At 39.3% G+C, this 12,091-nt stretch overlaps 1 protein-coding gene across 4 annotated transcripts in view; it reads left to right on the top strand.

Annotated features, from left to right (window-relative positions):
* WDPCP (WD repeat containing planar cell polarity effector) overlaps window positions 1-12,091 on the top strand; it is a 470,287-nt gene that overhangs the window by 137,422 nt on the left and 320,774 nt on the right. For all 4 annotated transcript variants that reach the window (XM_089671996.1, XM_089671995.1, XM_089671997.1 and 1 more), the window contains one exon: window positions 3,430-3,544. In XM_089671996.1, the coding sequence (XP_089528122.1) occupies window positions 3,430-3,544 (115 nt within the window). The remainder of the gene's footprint in view (window positions 1-3,429; window positions 3,545-12,091) is intronic.

Below are 12,091 nucleotides of genomic sequence, written 5' to 3'. Positions count from 1 at the left end.
TACATCATAAACACTTCATTTTCTGTGTACATTCCTATTTGGCTTCCTGTCCTCAGGACAAAAGGCAGAAAAATGCTGTAGGCACAGTGGCCTTGTTAATGCAGTTTTTGCACCAGACCTGGATTATTGTATATAATTACATGTTTTAAAGTATATTTTCTCACAAATTTGTTTGTGATGTGCCCGCATTCACACAGTGTACCTAAAAATACAAATAAAATGTACCTTTCTTGTTTTCTTTGAAGCAGGTTTATACCCAGGACTTTATAAGCAGCTCAAAAGTGTTTAGAATAATTTGAAACATGTAAACAGTAGACAGACCAAGGAAAACATTTTATTTTTAAGTACATTATTATGAGGTCTACTACTCAAGCCTTTGGGACCTTTTAACTCTTTGCTAGGGCAGACAATGTTCACATCTAGTTTACAAGCAATAGTGAGATCTGTCAGCACAGTAAAGGCAGAGTTAATTAAGGTAAATATAAGTTAAAAAGAAAATGATTCCAAAAAACTCTCCCTTAAAGTATAACTAAAGGCAAAACTTGTTTTTTAGTTTTGGATAGGGTGGAGATGATTTAGAACATCTGTTTTTATTGCAATCTGTGACAATTGCGCAGTCATGCAACACTGTACCCATATAACATTTTTATCACTTTTTCACACAAATAGAGCTTTCTTTTGGTGGTATTTAATCGCCGCTGAGTGTTTTTATTTTTGCGCTATAAACAAAAAAAATGGCAAAAAATTTGAAAAAAAGTTTTTCTTTGTTTCTATTATAAAATTTTGCAAGCAGGTAATTTTTCTCCTTCACTGATGTGCGTTGATAAGGCTGCACTGATAGGCAGCACTGATGGTCTCTGATAGGCAGCACTGATAGGCGGCACTGATGAGCTGGCACTGATGATGCTGCACTGATATGCAACAATGATGGGCACTGATAGGCGTCACTGATGGGGAGCACTGATGGTCACTGACTGGCGACACTGCTGAGCACTGACTGGCGGCACTGTTGGGCACTGATGGGTGGCACTGCTGGGCAGCACTGATGTGGGGCACTGGTGGGTGGCACTGCTGGGCGCTTATGGGCGGCACTGCTGGGCACAGGTGAGCGGCACTGGGGGGTGGCACTGCTGGGCACTGATCATCTGTGCCCTGATGATCGGTGCCGATCCATCCTCTGACAACTGCCAGTTATCGGCAGCACTTTCCTCACACTGTGACAGTGTGAGGAAAGTGCAGCCAATATATATGACAACTGCATTTACCGGTGATCTGCTGTGTCATTGGACACGGCTGATCACGTGGTAAAAAGCCGCTGTGATTGGCCTTTTACCACATCACATGATCAGCTGTGACCGTAGGACACAGCGATCATGGAGATCGGTGGGTACGCGCCCCCAGGAGCACGTGGGAGGGCACGTTCTGGGAGGACGTCATATAACACCCTCCTAGAACTGGACAACCACGCTGTAGCCGTCATTTGGCTATAGCGTGGTTGGCAAGTGGTTAAACTGCATTTTCAAGAGAAATAAGAATATTTTAATTGAACAATAATCCTCCTTATATTAAATCCTCATCTACCGCCCCTTTTAAAATTGTTTGCAGTATGTAGCAGATTGAAGAATGCCTAAAAAAAAAAAAGCCAATGAGAATCAGAGTTTATTATTGCATCATAATATGAGCAATGGGTATGGCCTTCAGGTAATTCCTTCTTTAGATAAACCTGGGAGCTGGGGGAGGAAAGAATACATTTGGCCTTGGTTTATACCTTATTTTTAAAGAAGAATTGTGTGACGGGAGACAGTTTGGGTGGGGGGCCCATGGAACCCAGCTCACTTTGGAGAGGTGGGGAGACCCCTGTCGTAGCTCCCCATATCCCTCTTATGTGTAAATCACCCTGTTCCTGTTAGGGGTACAGGGTGATCTGTCCTAATATTGTGTGGGCTTTGTCTCAGACTGTGTAGACATGTTTAGGACATAGGTGGGGTGGGGGTTGTGGACTGTTTAATGTTATGTGGCTGCATCCCATTGGTCTATTGTTTGTCTGGCTTGAGAGCAACCTATTATGGGATGCGTTTATGTGTATTAGCTTAGTGGGGGGTGTCTCCAGCAGTCCTCCCTCCTGATGGGACTGTCTGCTGGTGTGAAGTTTGTTAATAATGTAGATTGCCCCGCCCTGTGTCATTATGCAGGGAGGGGTGATTGTCTCCTGAGTGTATATATCTTGTATCTGTGTTCAAATAAACTAGTCTACCTCTGGTTTACTTCAAATCTGGTGTTGTCTGGATCTTGGGGTAACAATAGCCAGATTCACTGGTCTCATGTTCCAGAGCCTGAGAAGCAGCTTCTTGACGGAGATACCCAGTCGTGGGTGTCTGGGGTCCATTATAAATTGAAGGCATTTTTTTAAAGATTTGGATAGAGTGGTAATAGGTTAGAACACCTGTCAGGTTTTTATTGCTGTGAGCCCTCCTTAGGGAGATTCACTCCCTCAGATTGTCTTTATCACCAATGTCATCAAAAGGAATGAGCTCAGGCGTGTTCATCTCCTAGTCTGTACCCACCAGGAAGCTGCCACTTGTACTGGGCAAATAATAAGCAGCTGAGACATTTCACTGCCCTGCTGTCACACCTATACATGCCACTATACGGGCGGCTGCAGGGCAGGGAATGCACCTGCTGCAAATTATAGTTCCAGTACAGGTGACAGTTTCCTGGTGGCTTGCTCAAGTTGGTGCAGATTAGGATATGTACAAGCCCAATCTCATCAATAGTCAAAGATGGAATAAAAATTAGGGTAAATCTAAAATCTTATGTTGCCATGGAATAGAGGTGAAAACTAAGAGGGTTTTCCCTCACATTGGAAAGATATCCAAATTTCAACCTCCAAATTATTTTGTTTAACTAAGGATATCATGCTGCAGTTGAAATATTTGCCTGTCCTTTGTATATTGAGGAATCAACTGCCTTGTTAGGTCACCAGAGGACCTAGAGTAAGCCTACTGCTGGTTCAGCTTTGTTGAAGGATCAAGCCACATTTCATAGTTTCTTTTAGAAACTATGCATTTCAGACAGGAACATGTTTAAAATCAGTGTGATTCTCCTTGGACGCTCAATAACGTGTCACACATCATGCTCAGACAATGTGTTGAACAATAACTTAAAGGACCCACTTTCTACTGTCTTCTGTTATTTATGTCAGTGTACAATACCTGCCATTCATCCTCTGGTACTCCGTGAAACCTTCCTGCAGTTATACTTGATCTTCATTGTACAATGTACATAGTAGACACTAGTGCAGAGAAAGTATCCATGTACACAAACCATTAGTGAGTGTGTTATTGTAGTCATCACTATTGATGTATTGTTAGTCTGTGTTAAACCCTACAGCAGTGTAATCCTGTGTCTATTGTTTATTTCTCATTTCAGCTCTTGTTCAGTTCTGGTGTGCTTGTGTCCATAAGCCTTTCAGGGCCACAGCTGGAGAAGTTGGTGATTGACAGGACCCTGGTGGGGAAGCTCATCTCCAACCCCATCAGTGATGGTAATTACACCCATGTGCAAATCAATTGCCTACATTAACAGATGCACCTTAGAAATAGTGTGTCAACAGGTAGGCTAATTATTGCCACTGGGGAATTACAACACAACAAGTAATTGCATGTAATGATGCAGTTACAACCCTCAGAAGCGGGTACAGCTTTCACCTGTTATTTAACATCAAAGATTTATGTTCGATGGTCTGAAGCGGACTAGTCATGGCAGGGCTTTGAACATCAAACTGCATTTCTGTGACCACGGTTCTCTTCTCTGTGTTCTGAATTTTTGTTTTAAAAAAAAAGGAAAAAAATTTTCTCTAAATATTAGAAGGCATATATCAAACTAGTTGATTCTGAAAACCTGCATATATTCCCCTTAAAGTATGTATGATTTATAAGGCTAAATTAAACTTTTTTGAACAATTTTGAGTAAATAATTGAAAAATGTATTTATTGATCATACATTTTACATACAGAATAACTAACATAGGTTGCAAAAGCTGTCCTGATTTTAGTCTATCGTATTCCCTTATACATCAGTAGTTAGATTTATAGTGTAAGTCCACTTTTGTTGAGAAAAAAAAAAACAAACTTCTTTGGGTGATCAATGTACATTGCAAGGATTTTGACAAATTTTAAGTGGATTCCTACCTTTTGTTGCTGTGAAGAAATAGTGTTTTGTTTCACCAGAAACTCATTCTGAATGGGAGGGTCTGGTTCATTATTAGTCAGCTGGTGGACTTTCTGTGTTGTAATGAGGAAAGCTGCAGTGTCTGCATCCCCTTAGAAGTCATTAACCCTTAAGCCTGCCATAGATGGTTCAAATCTCGGCCAGTTCAGAAGGGACTGGCTGAGGTTTGATCTATCTGTTGGCACGCTGTTTGTACCTAGGGTTGCAGGAAAAAAATCATTTCATCTATGGCCTGCCTTAGGGAGTAACACACAAAAATTTACATTTCTATTGCAGGAGATGCTTACAATATGACTTGTATCTTAGTGCAGATTTTTGGGAAAGTACAGGAATCTACATTTTTAGAGGTGTTCTGTACATCAAATGTGTACAGGATGCCTCCAGGTTACCATATTGCATTCAATTCTACAGAAAATTACAGTACTGCAGATTGAAAAGAGAAGGTAATTTTATTAACATTAAATCACTACATGGCTTGTGTAGCAATTATATATGTTTTATTATTTATTTTTTGCTATTTTTTTTTATTAAAATTTATTCCCCCAAAAAACAATCCCACAATTACTGTTTGGTGGCCACACACTGCATGTAAATCTAAAAAGCCGACTGCTGCCTGTCAGGCTGAAATGATCTGGCAGCTGTACAGCCACTGGATCACTTCTATGCACCCCTAATACATCCGTGCCCTTCTGCCTAGAATGCTGAAATTTGTTGCCATTCCACAGGCGTGCTTAAAATGTTACTAAACCTCGGACCCTACATTCACTATATCTGGTCTACAACAGCACACAGAACATGGAAATGCAATTATTTTAGTAACTATAAACTGTTAAATACATTTTCTCATCAGCAGTATATAGCAGTCTTGTGGCTTCTATCAACGCCCAGCAGAGCACTGGTTAGACAGAAGACAGGATCAAACAGCCTTTTTACACAATGCGGAGGTTTAACCCCTTAGGTTCTACAGTGAGAATAGCAAGCATGTCTTACTGCATATACAGACTGATTTTACTGTTGTGGGTTTAGTAACACTTTAATTTTAAGGCTTGCAATGTTGGGTATCTTATTACTCAGCACAATTTCATCTTTTATAGTTTGCCACAAATTTGGTAATATATTGCATTTATTTGCTTTAAAATAATTTTAATATATTCAGTGTGTCTGCTGTCAGAAAATACTGTATATACTGTTTGGGGGTTAAAACTAATCTTTTGGTCTAAAATGATTTTTAAGCATGTACAAACCCCCACCCATGCACCCCCCCCCCCACCACACACACACACACACCCCCCCCCCCACCACACACACACAGCTCTAGCTCTTGATTCCCTCCTTAGATTGTAGCCTTTCCTTCAATGCTCTTCCTATGGCTACAAGTCCTTCAATACTTCGTTTGGAATAACTCTATATTATGTTTAATTGAAAAGACAATCTTTTCCATTCTTTACTTGGAAGTTTCTGTAGGAATTCCATAGATAACGAAATTTGAGCCTGACTCTGGACCTGCTTATTTGTGCTGCCCAAAGCCATGGATTATGTCACCTTTCCAGAAATATCCAATAGTAAACATCAGCAGCATCATTTCCTACCCTCTGGCCATATTGGATTTTATGAGGGCAGCAGGCAACCGTAACCGACAATCTTTGCACATGGTATGCTAATGACAAACAACAAATTTGCAGTACTGAGCTCAGTAGATGCGCTAATAGCTATTACAGGCAAACAAGATAGGAAGTACTATTTATTTACAGAGCTGATTTCACTGCCTTTAGTAATAAAGGACAACTTCATTTTAGTGAAGTTGTCCTTTAAGGTGTATGTACTCAAAAACGATGAGAGTTTTAGCCTTCCCATGTGTTGCAGATTTTTCACTTCCTTTCTGGCAAAACCATTGTCACCATAACAGTAAGTGAGGAGAAATTTCTCACTTCTCTGAAGAGTAATACAAACCTGACAGTGTTTCCAGTCCTCCTCCCCACCAGTGTAAAGCTGGGTACACACCCTCATTTTGAAAAAACAAATGACCGATTGATGTTAATATGGCGATCTCCCCTGCTGTGTTATTGTATTCTGACAAGGGGACTCCCCTCTGACAGAACACACTGGTCAGTGCTCGCAGCCATTGGCTGCAAGCGCTGGTCGGATGCAGGTTGAATGCTGGTTTTCCAGCATGCTGTTCAACAAAAGCCAGTCGTGAGACAGCTGTACACACAGGCTTAAAATCGGCCAGTTCCTGCTTGAAATGTACAGAGTCTTACACTCAGATCTTGCCTATGTGGCCGTACCCAACTCTTGTCAATCTTTGCATGGAAAAGCCTGGACTGGGCCCTTAACATTGCACACTGCAGCCTAATTCATTCATATGGCTAGTCTTTTCTTCTAGTGGCCCCAGCCATCCAGAGGAGCATGAACGAGCCATAGGAATTAAAGAGACCTCATAATGTCCTTTAAGTATGTACGTTTTTAAATAGTAAGGTGAATGCTTCTAAATATGTTTTCTTTCCATCACTCCTTACATTTTTCATTTCAACTGTCATTAAACTTTTACAAGCTAATTTGCTTTAAACATGCCTCCTATATAATTTAATCTGTTTCACGATTTACAGAATGGTTTTTCCTCCTACGTACACTATTTTCCTATAACTTCTGTTAATTTATTAACTCTACTCAAACCTGCAATTAGTTAGGAAAAAGAGTAGTTGTCTAATAATTACTTAGTAGTAACTGGATAAAGTTAAGTGGCAGTGGTGGTTTTCCACTAAATGTAGAACTACTGGAAGTGTTTCTGTTTCAAATAAAAGTTTTTATGGAATTGAATGTTTTGGGGCAGGCCTGTCTCAACTTGAATCAGTTTTTCGAGACTACACTTCAGCAAAAAAGAAGATGTAAACCTTAACTGAATTACATTTTAATTAGCTAAAGGAGACAGGAACAGAATGTTGTCACCCTACAACAAGAAGTAGCTATTGAAGTTACATTAACATGTTAAAACTTTTTTGAGTTTTTAGTGGTTGGGTTTACTTACATTATACTTTAATATCAAAGCCAATGATATCTCAGATGAGTTTTGTTTGGCAAAATCAGATGATTCACTAGGATGGTCCATTATCCTAAATGCCTTTGGTACTTATTTAGCCGATAATGGTATCAGACCTTTTCTCTACTCTTCTATAAATATTTTTAGTTTCCTCTGTCTTGGTGGAGATAGACTACAAAACTCATTTGATATGTTGCTTGACATTTCATAAATGTTCAAGTATCCCATTGACGCAAAGGTCCTCCTTTTCTTAGTAAGCTGCCAGCTTGGCTTAAATGTGCCATGACTGGTGCAAAATAGCTGCCCTGCCAGGTCACACATTATGAGAAAATATAAAAATGTTGTGTTCCTTATTACAGCAGGGAGCAATAACAGTTCATGCAGCACTGAGGTTGCTTTTGGTAAGATTGACTGAAACTCATCATTGAATGAATGTCCTTGCCACCTTCTATTTCACTCATGCCATATGCTAGGTCAGACATTTTGAATAGTGGTTTTTGGTGTCAGAAGTTCACACTACACTGAAACATGAGATATTAAAGCAAAACTTCAAGCAGATAGTGTATGTGTGTATTGTTTAAAAATAGCTAAACATATTTTTTTTAGTCCATTGAGGGACACAGGAAGTCTTTAAAGTTCAGGTTATACTGCCACCTACAGGAGATTTGGACACTAGCAAACAAAAAAATGCTGTTTTTTCTTGCATGTGATTGGGTATTCTTTGTAAGGTGACATTTCACTGCAATCACTAAGCTCTGGGGAGAATTCCCTTGCAAAGTATAACTACCCTTGCAAAGTGAACAGCCTATTTGCTTTTAGGGCCAGTTCACACTACAAAATCACACTCCAGATGCGTTCCAGATATGGTTTTGCTTACAGTTCACATCACACGGAGTTCCGGTGCAGTTTTGATGCAGTTTGCTATGTTCCAGTATGGTTCTGTACAGAAGAAATGCAGCATGTTCTACTTTGTTTTCTGCACCGGAAACTGACTGGAACCCACTGCACTGGTGTGAACTAGGACCATTGGAATACATGGAAAACACTGTACATGCATTTTTCATGCAGAAAAAAAACACACTGGACTGCATCTAGTGTCAACTAGCCCTTCGTCTTCACAATGCATTTAGAGGTTTTGGTAAAAGAGCAAGACAAAATAGGGGAGCAAATGTAGGTCAGAGGTATTTTTTTTAATCCCATTCAAACCAGATATTGAGAAGCCGGGAACAAGAGGCAGAGGAAGCAGAACTTAACCATGTTCAGAAATGCATTAGAATATAATGAGGAGATACAGAGAATGTAAAAGTAGCAGGAGATAATACAGTTTAAGAATTTTTAACTTGTCTTTATTTGCAATGGCCCCTGCTTATGTGGCCCTTGAAAGAGGATTATCACTTGTTCCTGCAACAGAATTTGACCTGTTTAAATGGGTAAACGATATTATGTATGTCAACAAATTGGCACAAAAATTAATATAAAAATAAAGAAACAACAGAAATTAAAGCCCAACCCAAGGCAAAAATCAATCAATCTGATCCAATCCAACCTCTGTTCGGATCCACTGCTGGCGGATGTCAGAATAAATTAGCCTAGCAGGGGGATTTGCTCATCTGTGAGCTGAACAAAAAAATCTAATAGTTGTTAGAAAAGTATAAGAGAAGTTTATCTCATATACGAAGGAATAATGGAGTTTTGAAATATTGAAATATATACAGAGAATTAAAGAAGAAAAATATGATCAGAGAACTGCAACTTTCAGAAAAAAACTAAACAGTGTGTCAAGTGGGAGGAGTTATAATTATTTTTATTATTTAGTAAAAGTTACATTTTATTGTCCTTTGCATAAGAACACCTCCACAGCACTGTAAACTCATCTAATGCCAGTTTCAGGAGTAAGGTCCTTAATGTGGTTCTTCAGGCAGTTGCCAACCCCTCAGTTTTGGACGTCCCAAAGGTTAAAGACTTTCTTTGTCCCTGAATAGTGCATTAAGCAACACAGGTCCCAGCCCTTTGTGTCTATGGTTATGCTGTTGGTATTGTTTTGCCACAAAACTGAGGAATGCTGGTAGTGGAAGGAGTTATCTTTGGTTAGCCTACAATTTTTTTTTTTTTTTTTTTGCAAGTGTCCGTTCTTCCTGTAGGTAGCAGTATAACCCAAAGGTCAAAGACTTCCCACGTACACAAATCTTATTTTTCACACCTAATTCGCATAAGTACCTTAATGCATAATGATTTTAGCCTGGACTAGTCTCCAGAAAAGGGCCAATCAGCCAGCACTTCAGAATCACTGAAAGCTCTACAGCTTTGCACAGTTCTGTAAGTCAGTAGTGAGCACAAGCTCATTTAAAATCCTTTGGCTAGCTGTTAGCTTGGATTATAACATTAAATAACTATATTGGTTTGTTTTATTTTAAATATTTTTTTTTCCATTTACTCTTATAAACTGTTGTTTTATGTCCTCTTATTTGTTTAAACATTTTTTTTACAAGCAAAAACTTAATACATTGATCTTTCCTGTTACACTGGAGAGCATGCTGGGCCCTCACACAGCACACAGGAACAGAGCTGAGGCTGTCAATCACAGGCTGTGCCCTCCCCGTCCCCGTTTTAGAAAAACTCTTCAGAAATAACTTGTGCTTATAGAAGTGGAATGAGTCAGCAGACAGAAATAACTAACTGTTCTGAATTGAGACAGGTACACGCTACAGAGAGATATGCTTTGTTGTTATTTCATGTCTGAGGTTTACAACTATTTTAATGAGAAAGCCCAATACTTTTCACTTGTTGACCTCTTCTGCCATTATAAAATCCAGGTGACAGGCAGGAAGTGGAGAATCTGGAAGTTTGGTTCAAAGTCAATAATCTCTCCATTGACATAAAGGAGACTAAGGCATTAGGCAGTTTTCTTTGCTTCAACCAGGGGTTGTAGGGAAGAAAATAGCTTGATTCCCCCATCAACACATTCAGTGTTAATGGGAGAATCCCTCTCTCTGCACTATTGTATTCTGAGAACAGGAGGTTTCCCCGCCATCAGAATACAATGGTTACTGCTGCCAGCTGCAGTGATCGCATTAAAAAAACCCAACAGGCTGGTTGTACTGAAGTTGTGTAATAGATCAACTTCAGTACAAGCAGCCTGCCCATAGATGGATCAAAATTTGCCCAATTTCTGCTGTTGTGGATGAAGTTGTTGAGCTGGTTCCTTACTTTAAATATTTGGGAGTGCACATCTTTGATAACGTCACCTGGAGCATCAATACTGCCAGCATAGTGAAGAAGGTCTATCAACTTATATACATTTCGAGGAGAATGAAATGTGCTGGCCCTGGTACTTCAGTTCATATCTTGTTTACCTCTCTGTTATGGATAAATGCTCTGCTTCGCACAAATAGGCACTGCATCAGGTGGTAACGACTGCTCAGAAGATTATTGGCAGACATTTTCTCACCAACAGTAATATTTACAACAGCAGCTGTAGGAAGATGACCCTCAATATTATTAAGGGTTTCTCATCCTGCTTATGGACTGTTTGTCCCCTCCCTTCAAGTTGGAGGTTTTGCAGCATGGGGGATAGAACCACTAGGCTGAGGAAAAGCTTTATTCCTGGTGCTGTGTAATTGACAAATTTTGTATCGCCCAGAATCATCACTGGTATATAATATTATTCTGTTCTGGGCATTACTGAAAATTGAGAGCCATAATTCTGCACTTTATGATTTAATAATTGCAGTATTTTATGTGTTTATATTTATGTTTACATACATATTTATTTAACTACTTGCCCTCCGGAAGATTTACCCCCCTTCATAACCAGGCCATTTTTTGCTGTTCGACATTGCGCTATTTCAGCAGGTAATTGCGCGGTTTTGCAAAGCTGTATCCAAACTAAATGTATGTCCTTTTTTCACACAAATAGAGCTTGCTTTTGGTGGAATTTGATCACCTCTGTGGTTTTTACTTTTTTGCGCTAAACACAAAACTAAAATTTTGAAGAAAAACCCCAATATTTTTCACTTTTGGTTATATAAAAAATATCCAATAAACTCAAATTTAGTCATAAATTTAAGCCAAAATATATTCTGATACATGTCTTTGGTAAAAAAAAAAATAACAATACATGTGTATTAATTGGTTTGTGTGAAAATTATAACATCTAGAAACTATGGTATATATATATTGGAATTTACACAGGTTTTACTTTCTGACTGCCTATCTCATTTCTTGAGGTGCTAAAATGCCAGGGTAGTACACCCCCCCCCCCCCCCCATGACCCTTTTTTTGGAAAGTAGACAGCCCAAGGATTTTGCAGAGAGGTATGTTGAGTCCATGGAACGTTTTATTTTTTGCCACAAATTTTTTGAAAATGACAATTTATTTTTTTTGCACAGAATTGTCACTTAAATTATATATTTCTCATGCATGCCATGGGTATTTGTGGAATAACACCCAAAAACACATTCTGCTACTTCTCCCGAGTATGGGGATACCACACGAGAGAGATTTCCCAATTGTTTGATAAAATATAAAAGATGATGTTACGCTGAGTAAAATGGATACCAAACATGACATGCTTTAAAATTGCTCATGCCTGTGCAATGGAGACAAAGTACATACATTTTTAATATCAATTGGCGACGCTTTAAAAGCCTTTACAGGTCACCAATTTATATTTACACAGGAGGTCTAGTGCTAGAATTACTGCCCTCAATCTGACGTTCATGGTGATACTTCACACGCATGGTGCAGACTTTGTTTACATACCGACACGGGACCAACGCTTGCGTTCGCCTTTGTGCACAAGTACGGGAAGTGGGGAGGTGCAGG

Source organism: Staurois parvus, unplaced genomic scaffold (assembly GCF_062004578.1).
Source record: "Staurois parvus isolate SC_StPar_1 unplaced genomic scaffold, SC_StPar_1.0 ptg000117l, whole genome shotgun sequence".
Lineage (NCBI taxonomy): Eukaryota > Metazoa > Chordata > Amphibia > Anura > Ranidae > Staurois > Staurois parvus.
This window is presented reverse-complemented; position numbering and strand designations above follow the sequence as displayed.